Here is a 14,002-nt window from a genome sequence, read left to right as displayed (position 1 = left end):
CTTCCAGATGAGCAAATTACAATCTAAGGAGATTAAATGACCAGTCCAAAGTCATGCAGATAAATAAGTAACAAAGGAATCCCTTTCCTTTGATTCCCAATTAAATAGTGTAACCAATACACTGAATTTCTAACAAGGAATAAAGTGAGAGAGACAGGTAAAACTAGAGAAAGTCAGGGAAAAGGAATTATTTTGATGTTGTCTCTCTGTGACACAATAGGAATATTTCTACAAAACTATACATTGAATTTTTATTAAATAGATCATTATTCTAAATCATTAGAATGGAATTTAATAGAAAGTGAGTGCCAAATACTCTTAGTCAAGTGGCTAAAGCTCTTATTTTTAAGAAGTATCTTGACATCATGCAAATAACACTAGATTTTTGAATCAGAGGACTCCTTACTTTGTGTGGCATTGCATAACTTAGGGAACTCTCTGAGTTTCCATTTCTTCATCTGTCAAATGAGAAAGTTTAATTAGATAATTGCGAAGGCCAAACAATAAATACTAATTTAATATGATCTACTATGTGCCAGACACTGTGATGATAAATACTGGAAATTCAAAATAAAAAGTAAGATACTCACTACCCTCAAGGAACTTACACTTCTCAGAAAATATATAACAAGATTTCTGATAGTGCAATCAAAATATATAAAAAATAACTATTCAGTGATTTGCAAAATCTGACACTAAGGGAATCAGGAAAGAGCTATCAATTGAGCTGTCTTGAAAGAAGATAAGAGGTCCAGGAGATGGAGGTGAGGAGGGAAGGCATTTCAGGAATGGAGGAGGAGCCATACAAAGTAGAGTAAGATAGTATAATGGACTGTATTGGAAATAATAAGTAATCCAGTTTGAGTGGAGAAAATGTATGCTGTTATTCAGTGACTAGAATACTGGTCTGAAGTCACAAAGACTCATCTCCCAGAATTCAAATCTGGCCTTAGATACTTAATAGCTGTATCACCCTGGGCAAGTCACATAACCCTATTTGCCTCAATTTCCTCATCTGTAAAATTATCTAGAGAAGGAAATGGAAAACTATTCTAGTATCTTTGCCAAGAAAATCCCAATAGAAGTTACAAAAATCAGACACTATTGAAACAACTGAACAATAACAACAAAATAGAATGCTTGTGTATGATTGGTGTGCAGTTAACATGGAGAAGTCCAGAATATGAAGGATTTAAAATGTTAGGAAGATTATTTTATCCTTACCCCATTGAGTGAGTGTGTGTGTGTGTGTTGTGTGTGTGTGTGTGTCTGTGTGTAATTGGGAAAGGGTGTTGGCTAAGAGGTAAAGTAGCCAGCCCTTTAGCTCTACATACTTTGAATCTTATATGAGAGTTTCATAATTGGGAATTAGTTTATCAGGTTAACATACATTCACTGGTTTATGTTTGAAATATATATGTGCTAACATCAATATTTCCCAGAGAAGCTGTTATATCATATAATTTATCTCTTTAAGATCATCTGCCTATCAGATCTTTGGAGAAGGGAGGAATTTATGACCAAAGAACTAGAGAGCATTATGAAAGGCAAAATGGCAACTTTGATTATGTTAAATTAAAAAGTTTTTTTTTTTTTTTTTGAACAAACAAAACCAACAGAAACAAGATGAAAAGGGAAGTTCAAAGCTGGGAAAAATCTTTATGGCTGGTGTTTCTGTTAAAGATCTCATTTCTAAAATATATAAAGAAGTCTGTCAAATTTATAATACAAATCATTCCTCAATTGATAAATGGTCAAAGGATATGAACAATTTTCAGATGATGAAATTAAAGCCATATACAGCCATATGAAAAAATGCTCTAAATCACTATTGATTAGAGAAATGCCAATTAAAACAATTCTGAGGTACCACGTCACACCTCTCAGATTGACTAAGATGACAGGAAAAGATAATTGATAAATGTTGGAGAAGACGTGGGATAACTGGGACACTAATGCATTGTTAGTGCAGTTGTGAAATGATCCAACTATTCAAGAGAGCAATCTGGAACTATGCCCAAAGGGTTATAAAATTATGCATACTCTTTGACCTAGCAGTGACACTACTGGTCTGTCTCCCAAGGAAATCATAAAGGAGGGAAAAGAATCCACATGTGCAAAAATGTTTGTGGCAGCTCTTCTTGTGATAGTAAAGAGTTGGAAAATGAGTAGATAGATGCCCATCAATTGGGGAATGGTTGAAGAAGTTGTGGTATATGAAGATAATGTAATACTATTATTCTATAAAAATGATGTAAAAGCTGATTTTAGAAAGCCTTGGAAATATTTACATGAACTGATGCTGAGTGAAACAAGTAGAACCAGGATTACATTGTGCACAATAAGAGCAAGAATGTGTGATGATCAACTGTGAAAAACCTGGTTCTTCTCAGTGCTTCAGTGATTCAAAATAATCCCAATAGACTTTGGACAGAAAATCCATTTGCATTCAGAAAAAGAATTAAGGAGACTAAATATAAAAAGAATGGAGGAGACTAAATGTAAATCAACACATGCTATGTTCACTTCTTTTTTCTGTTTTTCTTTTTTTAATCTTTCCCATGGTTTTCCCTTTAGCTCTGATTTTTCTCTCCCAATATAATTCGTAAAGTAATGTGTATTAAAGATAAATAAATTTACTATAAAATAATTTATCTCTTTGTTAGATTTTTTTTCCCCCATAACATTTGTTTTGATGCTTTCTTATGGAGACTCAGTATAATTAACTCGTGGTTATGGGCTTTGAATATTTGCATATTTTGTGAATCTTAGGAAGTGGCTACCTCAAAAAATAGTACAAGTTCATCAGTGGGTCTGTGGGCAAATTTCCAGGTACAGAAAGTTTGTCTTTAGCACCATCTTATATCTCTGGTTCTTTTTTTCCCCGTATCCTTATTCCACCTCTTCTTTTACTCATCTTCTAGGTCCAGAGTCCCTTATGCTATGTTTTTGCTGACCAATGCTCCTCCAACTGGTAGCATTCTACTTATATGTTCCTTCTTTCAAAATAACCCATGCTCCAAAATTGACCCTCTCATCAATATTTGCATTTTTTACAAGGTAGCAAATGAAAAATAATATAAAGTCTGATCAAAATAATTAACATTAAGATATACAAAAACCAGAAAAAATATTTTATAATGAATCAAGTGCTTATTTTGGAGTTAAGAAAATCTGGACAAATCTGGTCTCTGGAACCTTATGTCTATTTGACTCTGAGTAATTAGTTAAGTGATTACCCAGACAACTCTCTAAAACTCTTAAGTAGAAGAAAAGAAGTTGATTTGCATTGCATCCAGCAATGACTTCAAAAGAAAAGAGGAGACAGTAAAGTCTTAGAATTGTGATACTATTATGAGAAGTTAGGGAGGGTGACTAGAAGCCTGGCCACAAATCAGTGTTATGTTTTATGATGCAAACTAAGAAAAGAACCTTCAGTTAAGGAGCCAATAGTCTGGGAATCAACTTTCTTAAAAGTAAGCATGCAATGGTCCCCAGATGTTAGCACCCTTAAACAAGATTCATATTACCCCATTCTAATTATGATTCTGGAGATTAATAACCCAAAGTACCTTTAATTAATAGAATACATTAGAGAGATATTTTTAAGGAACTTCTTCCTTTTCATAAACTCCCAGATACCTCTCCACCCTGTTTAACCCTAAATTCAGCACTAACTAGTTGAGTGACTTTGGAGAGCCACAAAAAGGTTTTTGAGCCTCAGTTTTATCCTCTGTAAAATGGGAATAATACTAGACCACCTCAGTCTCAGGACTTTGGCTAATATGTCTATTATGATATAAAATTTATTAGCATATTATCAATATACATTATATGTTATAATTATTCTGACAGACAAGTGGGGAGAAAAAAAAAGAAGAAAAATTTACTGATGATCAAGTGTGACCTGAGAGTAGAAGAAATAAATATTATTATTTTCCCTTACTTAATTAGATGTTCATGCCATCATTGGCTGAATTTAAGGATTTGAAATAGTGCTAATCATTGACACTAGTGTACATATGAACTCTTTACCAAAGAAAAACACAGACACTGAAATAACAGAAAATGAAATTGTTAGAAACACTAGCAAGGCTTGATTTGTGGAATTATCAGAACTTTTATTCATCTCATTAGCTGGATGTTTACCAAATTCATCTCCCTGTTTGTATTCTGGGTCTTGCTTTTTCTTTGAATAACTCATTATTAATATCTTAGATGTTTTGCAATGGAAATTTTAAGAAGTCCAAAGAAGAATCTCTAGAATATAGGGTTTATGAAGAAAAGTTCCCAGTCAACTACCTTCCTGAAGTCCACACTATGTTTATGCTAGAATTCATCCTAGAATTATATTCCAAGTAAGCTGTTTTTTTTTTTTTTGTTATTGTTGTTTTTGTTTGTTTGCCTATTTTTCCTACATTACCTCTCACACATATTTTGCCCTCTCTCCCACATTAAAAAAAAAATCTAGTTTAATAGATTAAGTGTAACATTTCTGTGGCATTATTATTTCTCAGGGAGCGAGCATTGAATACATCCCAGCCTGGGTCCCTTCAACTCACTGTGGGAAACTTGAAGCCAGAAGCAACTTACACGTTCCGAGTTGTGGCCTATAATGAACGGGGACCGGGGGAGAGTTCTCATCCTATTAAGGTGGCCACCCAACCTGAATGTAAGTATGTCAAGAGATAGCAATACAGAACTATCTTCCAAAAGCAATTTCTCTTTGCAGGATACTTAAATCCTTCTTTGGTAGTGTTTTTAACATAAAAAGGTAGTTTAAAAAATAAGTAACACATTGCAATATTTATGCTCTGATTTTATGATTTAAACCATCTAAATGAAATTTCCATGAACATCATTAATATAATTATCTCCTTCACTCAGATCATGTTTGATGACCCCTCATCTCTGGAGAAGTATGTATTCCCAGCATTTTCTTCTAAAGATCTGCGTCTTTACAAGTCAGCTTATTTTAATGTTCCAAGTATTTCCTTTATATGGTTATTTTAATCACCATGTATCATATCTATTATGTATTATGTTAATATATCATATTAATCACCATATATCATATTCTATCATATAAAAGGATAGGTTTCTGCACAAAAATGCTTTTTAATAGTACTTTGTTTTTTTTTTTTTTTTTTTTTTTGTTTGTTTGTTTGTTTTTTGTCTTTATATCCACAGGACATAGCACAATGCCTAGTTTCTAGTTGATACATAATAAATAGTTATTGAATAAATGAGAGTGTTTATCAACAGGATTTATAATTAATAAGTTCATGCAGCAAACACTTGCTAGAGATTTTAGTCATTAGGCACTACAGTTTATCACCTACCAAATGCTCACTTAAAAAAATAAAAAAAAATACTTTTTGAGAAAGCTAGACTTTATGAAACCATGCATTCATTTAGAGTCTCTTTGTTACATCTTTATATTTAATTTGTATTAGCATACAGTAATTCTTCACAGATGTCTTCATTGGGTTACAATTTAATATCATGCCCTTTTCCTTTATAGAGTCAATATTTGAAATGCTCATATGAATATTTCAGTTATTTTGTAAAAAAAAAAATAGTTGAAAACATTGTACATTGTGTCATCCAATATTCTTTCTATGAGAGCCCATGAGAAAAAATTATTTAATTTAATCCTAGACAAATTTGTATGCAACTTTCTACAGAAAATGAAATTCTGCAAATTTGCTTATTTCCCTTTTCACCTAGTTCACTGAAAGTTGTATTAATGACCTATCAAGTCAGTGTTTTTTTTTTTTTAATGATCTTCATACTGTTCCTATTCCCAGTTGTTATATTTTGTTTTAAACTTGATATGAGCCATCTCAAATCATTTTGGGGATGGTAAGTTAAAGATAATTTAAAAGAAATTATTAAACAGTTAAAAATGACACTTCATGATAAAGTTATTGGAGCAAGTGACTTGATATTCAGAATCACTTAGGCTAATTTTGAGATGTGGTGCAAATGATAATATTAGAACCTGATGACTTTATTTTGTTTATTTATTTATTTATTTATTTTTATTTTTATTTATTTTTTTTAATAACTTTTTATTGATAGAACGCATGCCAGGGTAATTTTTTTTTTTACAGCATTATCCCTTGAATTCACTTTTGTTCCGATTTTTCTCCTCCCTCCCTTCACCCCTTCCCCCAGATGGCAAGCAGTCCTTTACATGTTGAATGGGTTGCAGTATATCCTAGATACAATATATGTGTGCAGAACCGAACAGTTTTCTTGTTGCACAGGGAGAATTGAATTCAGAAGGTATAAATAACCCGGGAAGAAAAACAAAAATGCAAGCAGTTTATATTCATTTCCCAGTGTTCTTTCTCTGGGTGTAGCTGCTTCTGACCATCTTTGATCAATTAAGGCTCTCTTTATCGAAGAGATCCACTTCCATCAGAATACATCCTCAAACAGTATCGTTGTTGAGGTATATAATGATCTCCTGGTTCTGCTCATTTCACTCAGCATCAGTTCATGTAAGTCTCGCCAGTCCTCTCTGTATTCATCCTGCTGGTCATTCCTTACAGAACAATAATATTCCATAACGTTCATATACCACAATTTACTCAACCATTCTCCAATTGATGGACATCCTTTCATTTTCCAGCTTCTAGCCACTACAAACAGGGCTGCCACAAACATTTTGGCACATACAGGTCCCTTTCCTTTCTTTAGTATCTCTTTGGGGTATGAGCCCAGTAGAAACACTGCTGGATCAAAGGGTATGCCCAGTTTGATAACTTTTTGAGCATAGTTCCAAATTGCTCTCCAGAATGGCTGGATGTGTAGAACCTGATGACTTTAGACCTCACTTTAAAATTGACACAAACTCTAAATCCAATAAAATCAAACTCAAAGTATATAGCGAAAAGTAAAAATAAAGCCTTATTTGTGGAAATAACAGAAATGTTGGAAACTACTGAATGATGGGGGCATATCAAATGAACAGTATCTACATAACCAAAATAAAAATGCTTGAAGCAATTCATTGGAAATACTGTGTTTCAAAATATCTGTTATCAGTTTTTTTTTCAGTGAATTAAATATGTGCATAGTTTATTTAAACACTTAATTTTATTTATATAGACATAACAGTCTTATTGTGAGTAGACTTTAGACAGGCATTTATATACATAAGATTGGTAGACTGCTTATCTAACAGTGGAATATCTTGAATTATTTTACAAATAACAAGAGTTTGATAAAAAACAATTTGAGTCAAAATATGTGTTTTCTTTCCTTCTTATGTCTTTTATTGCCTTGAGGGAATTCAAGTGATGCCCTAGAAGCATGTCAAGGAAAATTCTACAAAGAGATGGTTTTGTCCCATTTGTCAAATTTTAAAACACAAATCTCTAACAGTATGTTCAATTTCAAAGTCACAATCCCTGAGGATGACATGAGTTCTATACTTAGCAAAGCACATTTGTTGCCCTGATATTTTTCTAACTTTCCCCAGGGCTGATTGTTGGTGGCTGAAGAAAATTGCATCTAATTTCGATGTTTTTTTTTTTAAATGAAATATAACCAACACAGATGTTCCATTTTAAGACTAAGTAACTTCCTTTTCAATTTTAATGTTGCTACTATTGAAGTAGTGCTACTGCTATTTAAAAATGTAGATTTAAAGGCAAGCTTTTTAAAGGCAAGATCTTGAGTCTAGCTCATTGATTTAAGAAAGAAAACTCCCAGCTTCCAATATTCTTTTATTTTTCTAAAAGCTGAGATGCTATGGCAATGCCTTCCTCTCTGATATCAAGCAATTACAGTATATTGTGACATGAGAATAAGGAATGGTAACTGGGTGAGGAAACTGCCATGTCTGCATTTTATAATTCTTAAGTCATCTCTTCCTGAGAGGTTAAGTGATTTGCCCACTGTCACACAGCCAAGACATGTTAGAGACAGATCTTGAACCCAGTTTTTCAAGTGTTTATCTGGCTCCCTATCTACTGTGGTAAGTTGCCTATTTATTTCATAAGGAAAACATAATTGATAGTTTTTAATTTTGTTGATGTGATTTGTTGGCTTCAGCAGAAGAGCTATTAGCCAGATATGCTTGTGTACTTGTCAAAAAATAAGCAAATGGTCTTTTAAACAGTATTCTTTTTCTATGTTAAATTGATATTTGCTTGGCTCTGATGATGATAAACAGATTACTTCAATAATCCAGGGCTAGGTGATTTTTATCAGTGTGGGTGTATTGTCTGCCAGCACAACATAGCACTCTTTTATAAATTAGTGATTTGCTTCTTCATTTTTTCTAAATAGTATTTTATTTTTCCAAATACATTAAAGAAAGTTTTCAACATTCATCTTTGTCAGGCTCTGTGTTCCAAATTTTTCTCCCTTCCTTACCTTTCCCAAACAGCTAATAATCTGATTTAGGTTAAATATACGCAATGCTCTTAAACATATTCCCATATTTGTCATGTTATACAAGAAACAGCAAATCAAAAGGAAAAAAAATATGAGGAAGAAAACAAACAAACAATAAAAAAAGTGAAATTACTATGCTTTAATCCACATTCAGTTTTCATAGTTTTCTCTCTGGATATGGATGGCATTTTCTATCCCAAGTCTACTGGAATTGCCTTAAATCTCTGCATTGTTGAGAAGAACCAAGTCTATCACAATTGATCATCATATGATCTTATTATTGTTCTCTTACAATAACAATAACAATGTTCTCTTAGTTCTGCTAACTTCACTCAGCATCACTTCATATCTTTCCAGGCTTTTCTGAAATTAACCAGTTCATAATTTCTTAGAGGCAATGATATTCCATTATATTCATATGCTAATGGTTTGCCTCTTAAGACTTTCACTAAAAACTTAATTGCTCTGCAGCCATATGGGTCATGGACTTCTCTGAATATAAGTAGGCTAATACTGAGACAGCAGACATATATTCTAGGCCAGTCCTAAAGGCTTGGTGGGCCCAGCTAGAGGTTATAATTTATTTGTATATTTTTCAGGTCTCTACTTTCCTGTAAGCCATGATAAAGTGTTGTGCTACTATAGTTTAGCATTATATGAGTTACCTAGGATTATTGTATATTAAAACTAAAACAAGTAAGTAAAAATTAATAACATTATAATTAAATGCATCACATGGTTTTGGAAGACCTTATTATTATTTTTTTTAGTACTATTCTGTGTTTTTTGAGGGGAATACAAGAAAATTATATGAAATGATCCTGCCCATTAAAAAACAATATGATACAGACAATATGAAGAAGACAATAAGAATCTGGGTGGAAACAGTAATATTAACAATATAGTAACAACAAAATTAGTTATAAACCATTTGGATTCATTAAGATTATAGTTACCTGTGAAGACAAAATACAAGATCAAATGTAGGACTTAATAATCATCCAGTCAAGTTATCTAAGCAAATTCACAAATAATTATGTCCTCCATATCTGGTTTTGTAATCACCAAGCATTTATTAAAGACATACTATGTGTCAAGCACTGTGAATAGTTTCATCAACATTTAACTTAATTCAGCTATCCTTTGTGAACAGCCTGCTGTTTGACACCGTACAATGTTTTCATTTACTTATGTCTACTCAATCATGGAGCTCAATGTCAATAATAATGGAAGACAGCAGAAGGCCATAGCCCGAGTGACATTTTGATTGCTGAATACAGGCTCTACTTTGTTACAATATCTTCCATTTGGCTCTGGAATTATGGAACCCAGAATCAAAAAGTTCCATGTCTGATGCTTATCATTTGTAGAACTTTGGGCAATTTACCTTAATATCCAGGTTCAGCTTCCTCATCTTTAAAATGTGGTAAGTGGATGAAGTACTATTCTAATTCTAAATCTATGATTTTCTCAGCCCATGGCTTATTCATGTTATTTTTTTCTTCTAATTTTAAAAATAAAAACAAAAAAAAAACAGTTAAATATTAGAGAAGCATTAAAGATATTTGACATAAAAATAATTTAAATTAATTAAAAAACAAGAATTTGGGAATGTTATTTACATTTTAGCTTTAGCAATAACATTGCTACGTTGAATTCTCTCAGCTTAAAATTATACATAGGGAACATTATACCTATTGGTGATTTAATTGTCTTTTAATGTAATCATTTCTAAAGCATCACATACCTGTGTTATTGTTCATATAATTATTATTGAACTATAACATTTAGGAGACTATATATACACATGTGTGCATATACACTATATATAATTTTATATGTATATAATTTTGTCTCTATATCTAATTTTATATATATTATATTATTATATATTATATGATATTATATTATACATAATATATATATACATGTGTATATATATTGTATGTATATATGTGTGTGTATATTTTTAACTTCTCCAATTCAATTGAATTAAAAAGCACTGCATCTGAAGTTTTTTTAATCACAAAAGTTAGAGTAAATAAATTATAGCATTATGCATAATAATGGCTATGTATGGGTTATAGCCTGTCTTTGTTAACACAAACTGCTATTTTAGCCATTTAAAAGCATTTTGGGATTTAAAAGCACCTCCTATAGTCTAATGCTGCTGAAACCACATAAACCACTTTGCCAAGGAAAATATAACAACTCAAGAAACCTGACATTATTGCCTTCTTACAAAGTGGTTATTTTAAAGAAAACTCAAATGACTTATTTTATTCTTGGCCAAACTATTGAGAAAATATTTCCCCAAAGTTATTGCTTACTCTGACCAAATGATCTTATCTTTTGGAGTTGGGTCTCTTCTGTGTAGGTATTCAGTGTGTTCTTTTATCACTGGTTTCTCAAATATGCTGTAGTTATTGTACACTAAAATTACACAGCTTTTTGACAAATTGAATTTCAAGATTTCTGTATTATTTGAAAATATCAACAGTATTATGCAATTTCATATTTGTATGGAAGAAAAAGTGATGGGAAGCCTGTCTGAAATGCAAGTCAGTCAGTGACTGTTTTTAAAAGTGCATACATTTTTCAGTAATCAGTTTAAGAGATCAACAGCCCAAGATCCAGCTTATGAAATAATCATCCAGAATAGAAAGGTTGGATTTATATGAAGGTTTTTGTCCCCAGATTAAATCTTCCTTTTTGCTAAACCCTTACCCCTTCTTCTCTGCTTTTACTGTGTATAATTTCACCACTGTATTATCAGCCAGGATTTAAATCCCTGCCTGCTTAAGACTTGTCTAATCTTTTCATACCACATGTGGAGATTTGGTGAATTATTATTTTGGTGCTTTAAGATGCTGTTAGGGCAGTTTAATAGTATAGGATGTTAAAATAGGCCACATACTAGCTTGAAGGCTTGCTTTACTATAGGAAGGCTATTTGATGGACCACAACTCAATTATCTTCAAACCCCTTTATAGTTAAGACATGTAAGTAATATTCCTATTCCATTATATTTCTTACACTAAAGGTATGAAAGCCAGCTTTAAGAATAGTGACTTTAGATGGTATTACATGGAAGAATTTCTGAGTTGTTTTTATTGTATTCATATTCACTCCCTTTCACCACTCTATCCTTCTCCCTTCTCCTGGCCCACCCCACTCTTTCCACTATTGCCTGTGTTATCTTAATGGAACTTTGATAGTAACGTTGTCATACTAAGAAGCTATAAGACACAACCAAAATTATAATTTCAAAGTTAGACATTTAGGAAATTACTCAGGTCTGTCAAATCATACTAATACAGAACTTCAGTTAGTTCTAATAAATAATATAGGTCCTTTGTGATTAGAATTTTTTTTGCACTGTCCCCTATAGTTGTCTATATCATATCATAAAGTATATTAAAATAGGCAATTGTTTATATCCTGTCTACCAAATTAGAATATGAGCAACTTGTACACAGGAACTGTATAATGTTTAACAAAGTAGCTGAAAAATATTCTGTGAGTTGTTATTGATTAATGAATTGTCTAATATGTGTGTGTAGTGTAGCAGTGTATCAGCTATGCTAGAGGAATAATGGAAGAAGTTAAAACATCCTGGAAAATTTATTATTGCTCAAAATAGTAAAAACATATTTATATAGCTAGACATATAGATAACATTTATATTAAGCACTTAATATCTTTAAAACACTTTTGCTGCCTTCAAAAAAGTTATATTCTCAGGAAAAAGGAAAACAATAAAAAGAGAAAGGGGAGGAAGGGTAGAGATGAGTTAATTATAGAGATGATTAGGAAATGCTGCTATAAGACCCTGATTCCTGGCAAGATAAGATAAAATAAAAGCAAAAAATTCACGTATTAAGAGCCAGGGACTTAGAGGTGAAATACAAGGTTTTGGTTAAAGGTAGAATAAGGGAATGAAGGTGATTGTTCAAACAAAAGGCAGCAGATTAAATTGATGGTATATTTTATATATTTTTTATTTTATTTGAGTCTCATTGGAAAGTTTGTTCTTTAAGTATTATTTATTATTACCATTTATGAGATAAGGAACCAGCTTCAGGGAAATTAATTGATATTTCCAAATTCATACAATTATTAAGTGGCTTAACTGACTAGAATTTCACAGTCGTGTAAAATCTGTATTCACTTCAATATCCAAGGCTACCCCTGAACTGGATGTATTGTGATTGAAATCTCAACAGTTTCATAAATCATTCAGTGAGACAGTCACAGTGGTTGATAGGAGCCTGGTTTACTAGGACATAGTCCAATTTGCTAGCCAAAAACATGTCTCTCTGAAAATTCAAGGAAGCAAAAAGAGAAATTGATATGGCATCTGTTCTTACTATTGATAAAATTATAATATCACAGGAACACTAATTTCAGTCAAGAAGCAGTATGGCTCAGTGAACAGAGAATAAATCTTTGATGGTACAAAATATAACTTGAAGATCAGCCTCTGACACCTACTGCTGGTATGACCCTATGGAAATTATTTACTTTTCTATTAATCCAGTGACTCTCTAAAACTAGAAATTGTCAAGTAAGTGCCAATATGAATTGCATTGGAAATTCGCAGAATTTTCTGGTCAAAAAAAAAAAAATCAAACCTGAAATATTTTACTAGACTGAGTTTGAAAACATTTGTCTAGAAACAGTCTCTTAAACTCCTGGCATAAATTATATCAATGTTACTTAATGTCACTCACCTTGAAAATAATCAAATGTAGCTATATAGACTATCTCATTATCACATGAATTATGCTAAATTGTAGTTCTTATTCTCTTTCCTAAAGTACAGGGTAACATAATATGCCTCTTTTGCAATTATACTGAGAAGTTATAATTAATAATATTTCCAATAATACCAAAGTTTAAGGAAGGCTCCACTGCATCAATTAATTAATTGATTAATTAGAGAAGCATAAAAAATCAGAATGTCCCATTCTGTAAAAACAGTTTCTGTTGTTGATTTATCAGCATGATTTAAAAGAAAAGTGTTAAGTGTAAGATCAAGTCCTATATGGGAAAAAAGAAAATCTTTGATCACAAAATTTTTATGAAGATATTGTAATGCCGGAGAAACTAAGCAAGACAGAGATTAGAGAGTATTTAATAATTTATTAAATAGAGAGATATACTGAGACCAATGGATCCATGTTTACTCCCAGGGCTGAATGAAACTATCATCTCCAAGAATCCAGCAAACAATCAGAGTTCTCAATGACATATATACACATGGCTCTGATGCAGAGGGTAGACTGAGGGGGGGCAGAGTCAGGATACTGAGAGCAGGAACGGGATTCTGACAGGGTGGGGTGAGCTTCTGGAGAGGGGATGACATAATCAGGGGGAGCACCCTGGACTTGGGGAGAGGCAACTTCATAAGACAGTATCTGATATTCTAATAGCTTGGGATGAGGAGAGGCATTCTGATGTTCTATCAAGTATTCTGATAAAGAGGGAGGGGAGGTTTTGCAGAACTGAGAAGCAGGGAAATTGAGACAGGACTGGGTCAGAATAATTAGGGAAACTGAGTCAGGACAATAAAAGAGAACTGTGGCAT

At 32.3% G+C, this 14,002-nt stretch overlaps 1 protein-coding gene across 1 annotated transcript in view; it reads left to right on the top strand.

Moving 5' to 3' along the window:
• LOC127545804 (netrin receptor DCC-like) overlaps positions 1–14,002 on the top strand; it is a 287,141-nt gene that overhangs the window by 122,732 nt on the left and 150,407 nt on the right. The window contains exon 4 of the mRNA XM_051973316.1: positions 4,518–4,672. Within this exon, the coding sequence (XP_051829276.1) occupies positions 4,518–4,672 (155 nt within the window). The remainder of the gene's footprint in view (positions 1–4,517; positions 4,673–14,002) is intronic.

Source organism: Antechinus flavipes, chromosome 1 (assembly GCF_016432865.1).
Source record: "Antechinus flavipes isolate AdamAnt ecotype Samford, QLD, Australia chromosome 1, AdamAnt_v2, whole genome shotgun sequence".
Taxonomy (NCBI): Eukaryota; Metazoa; Chordata; class Mammalia; order Dasyuromorphia; family Dasyuridae; genus Antechinus; species Antechinus flavipes.
Note: the sequence above shows the minus strand (reverse complement) of the source record. Positions and strands in the feature narration are given on the sequence as shown.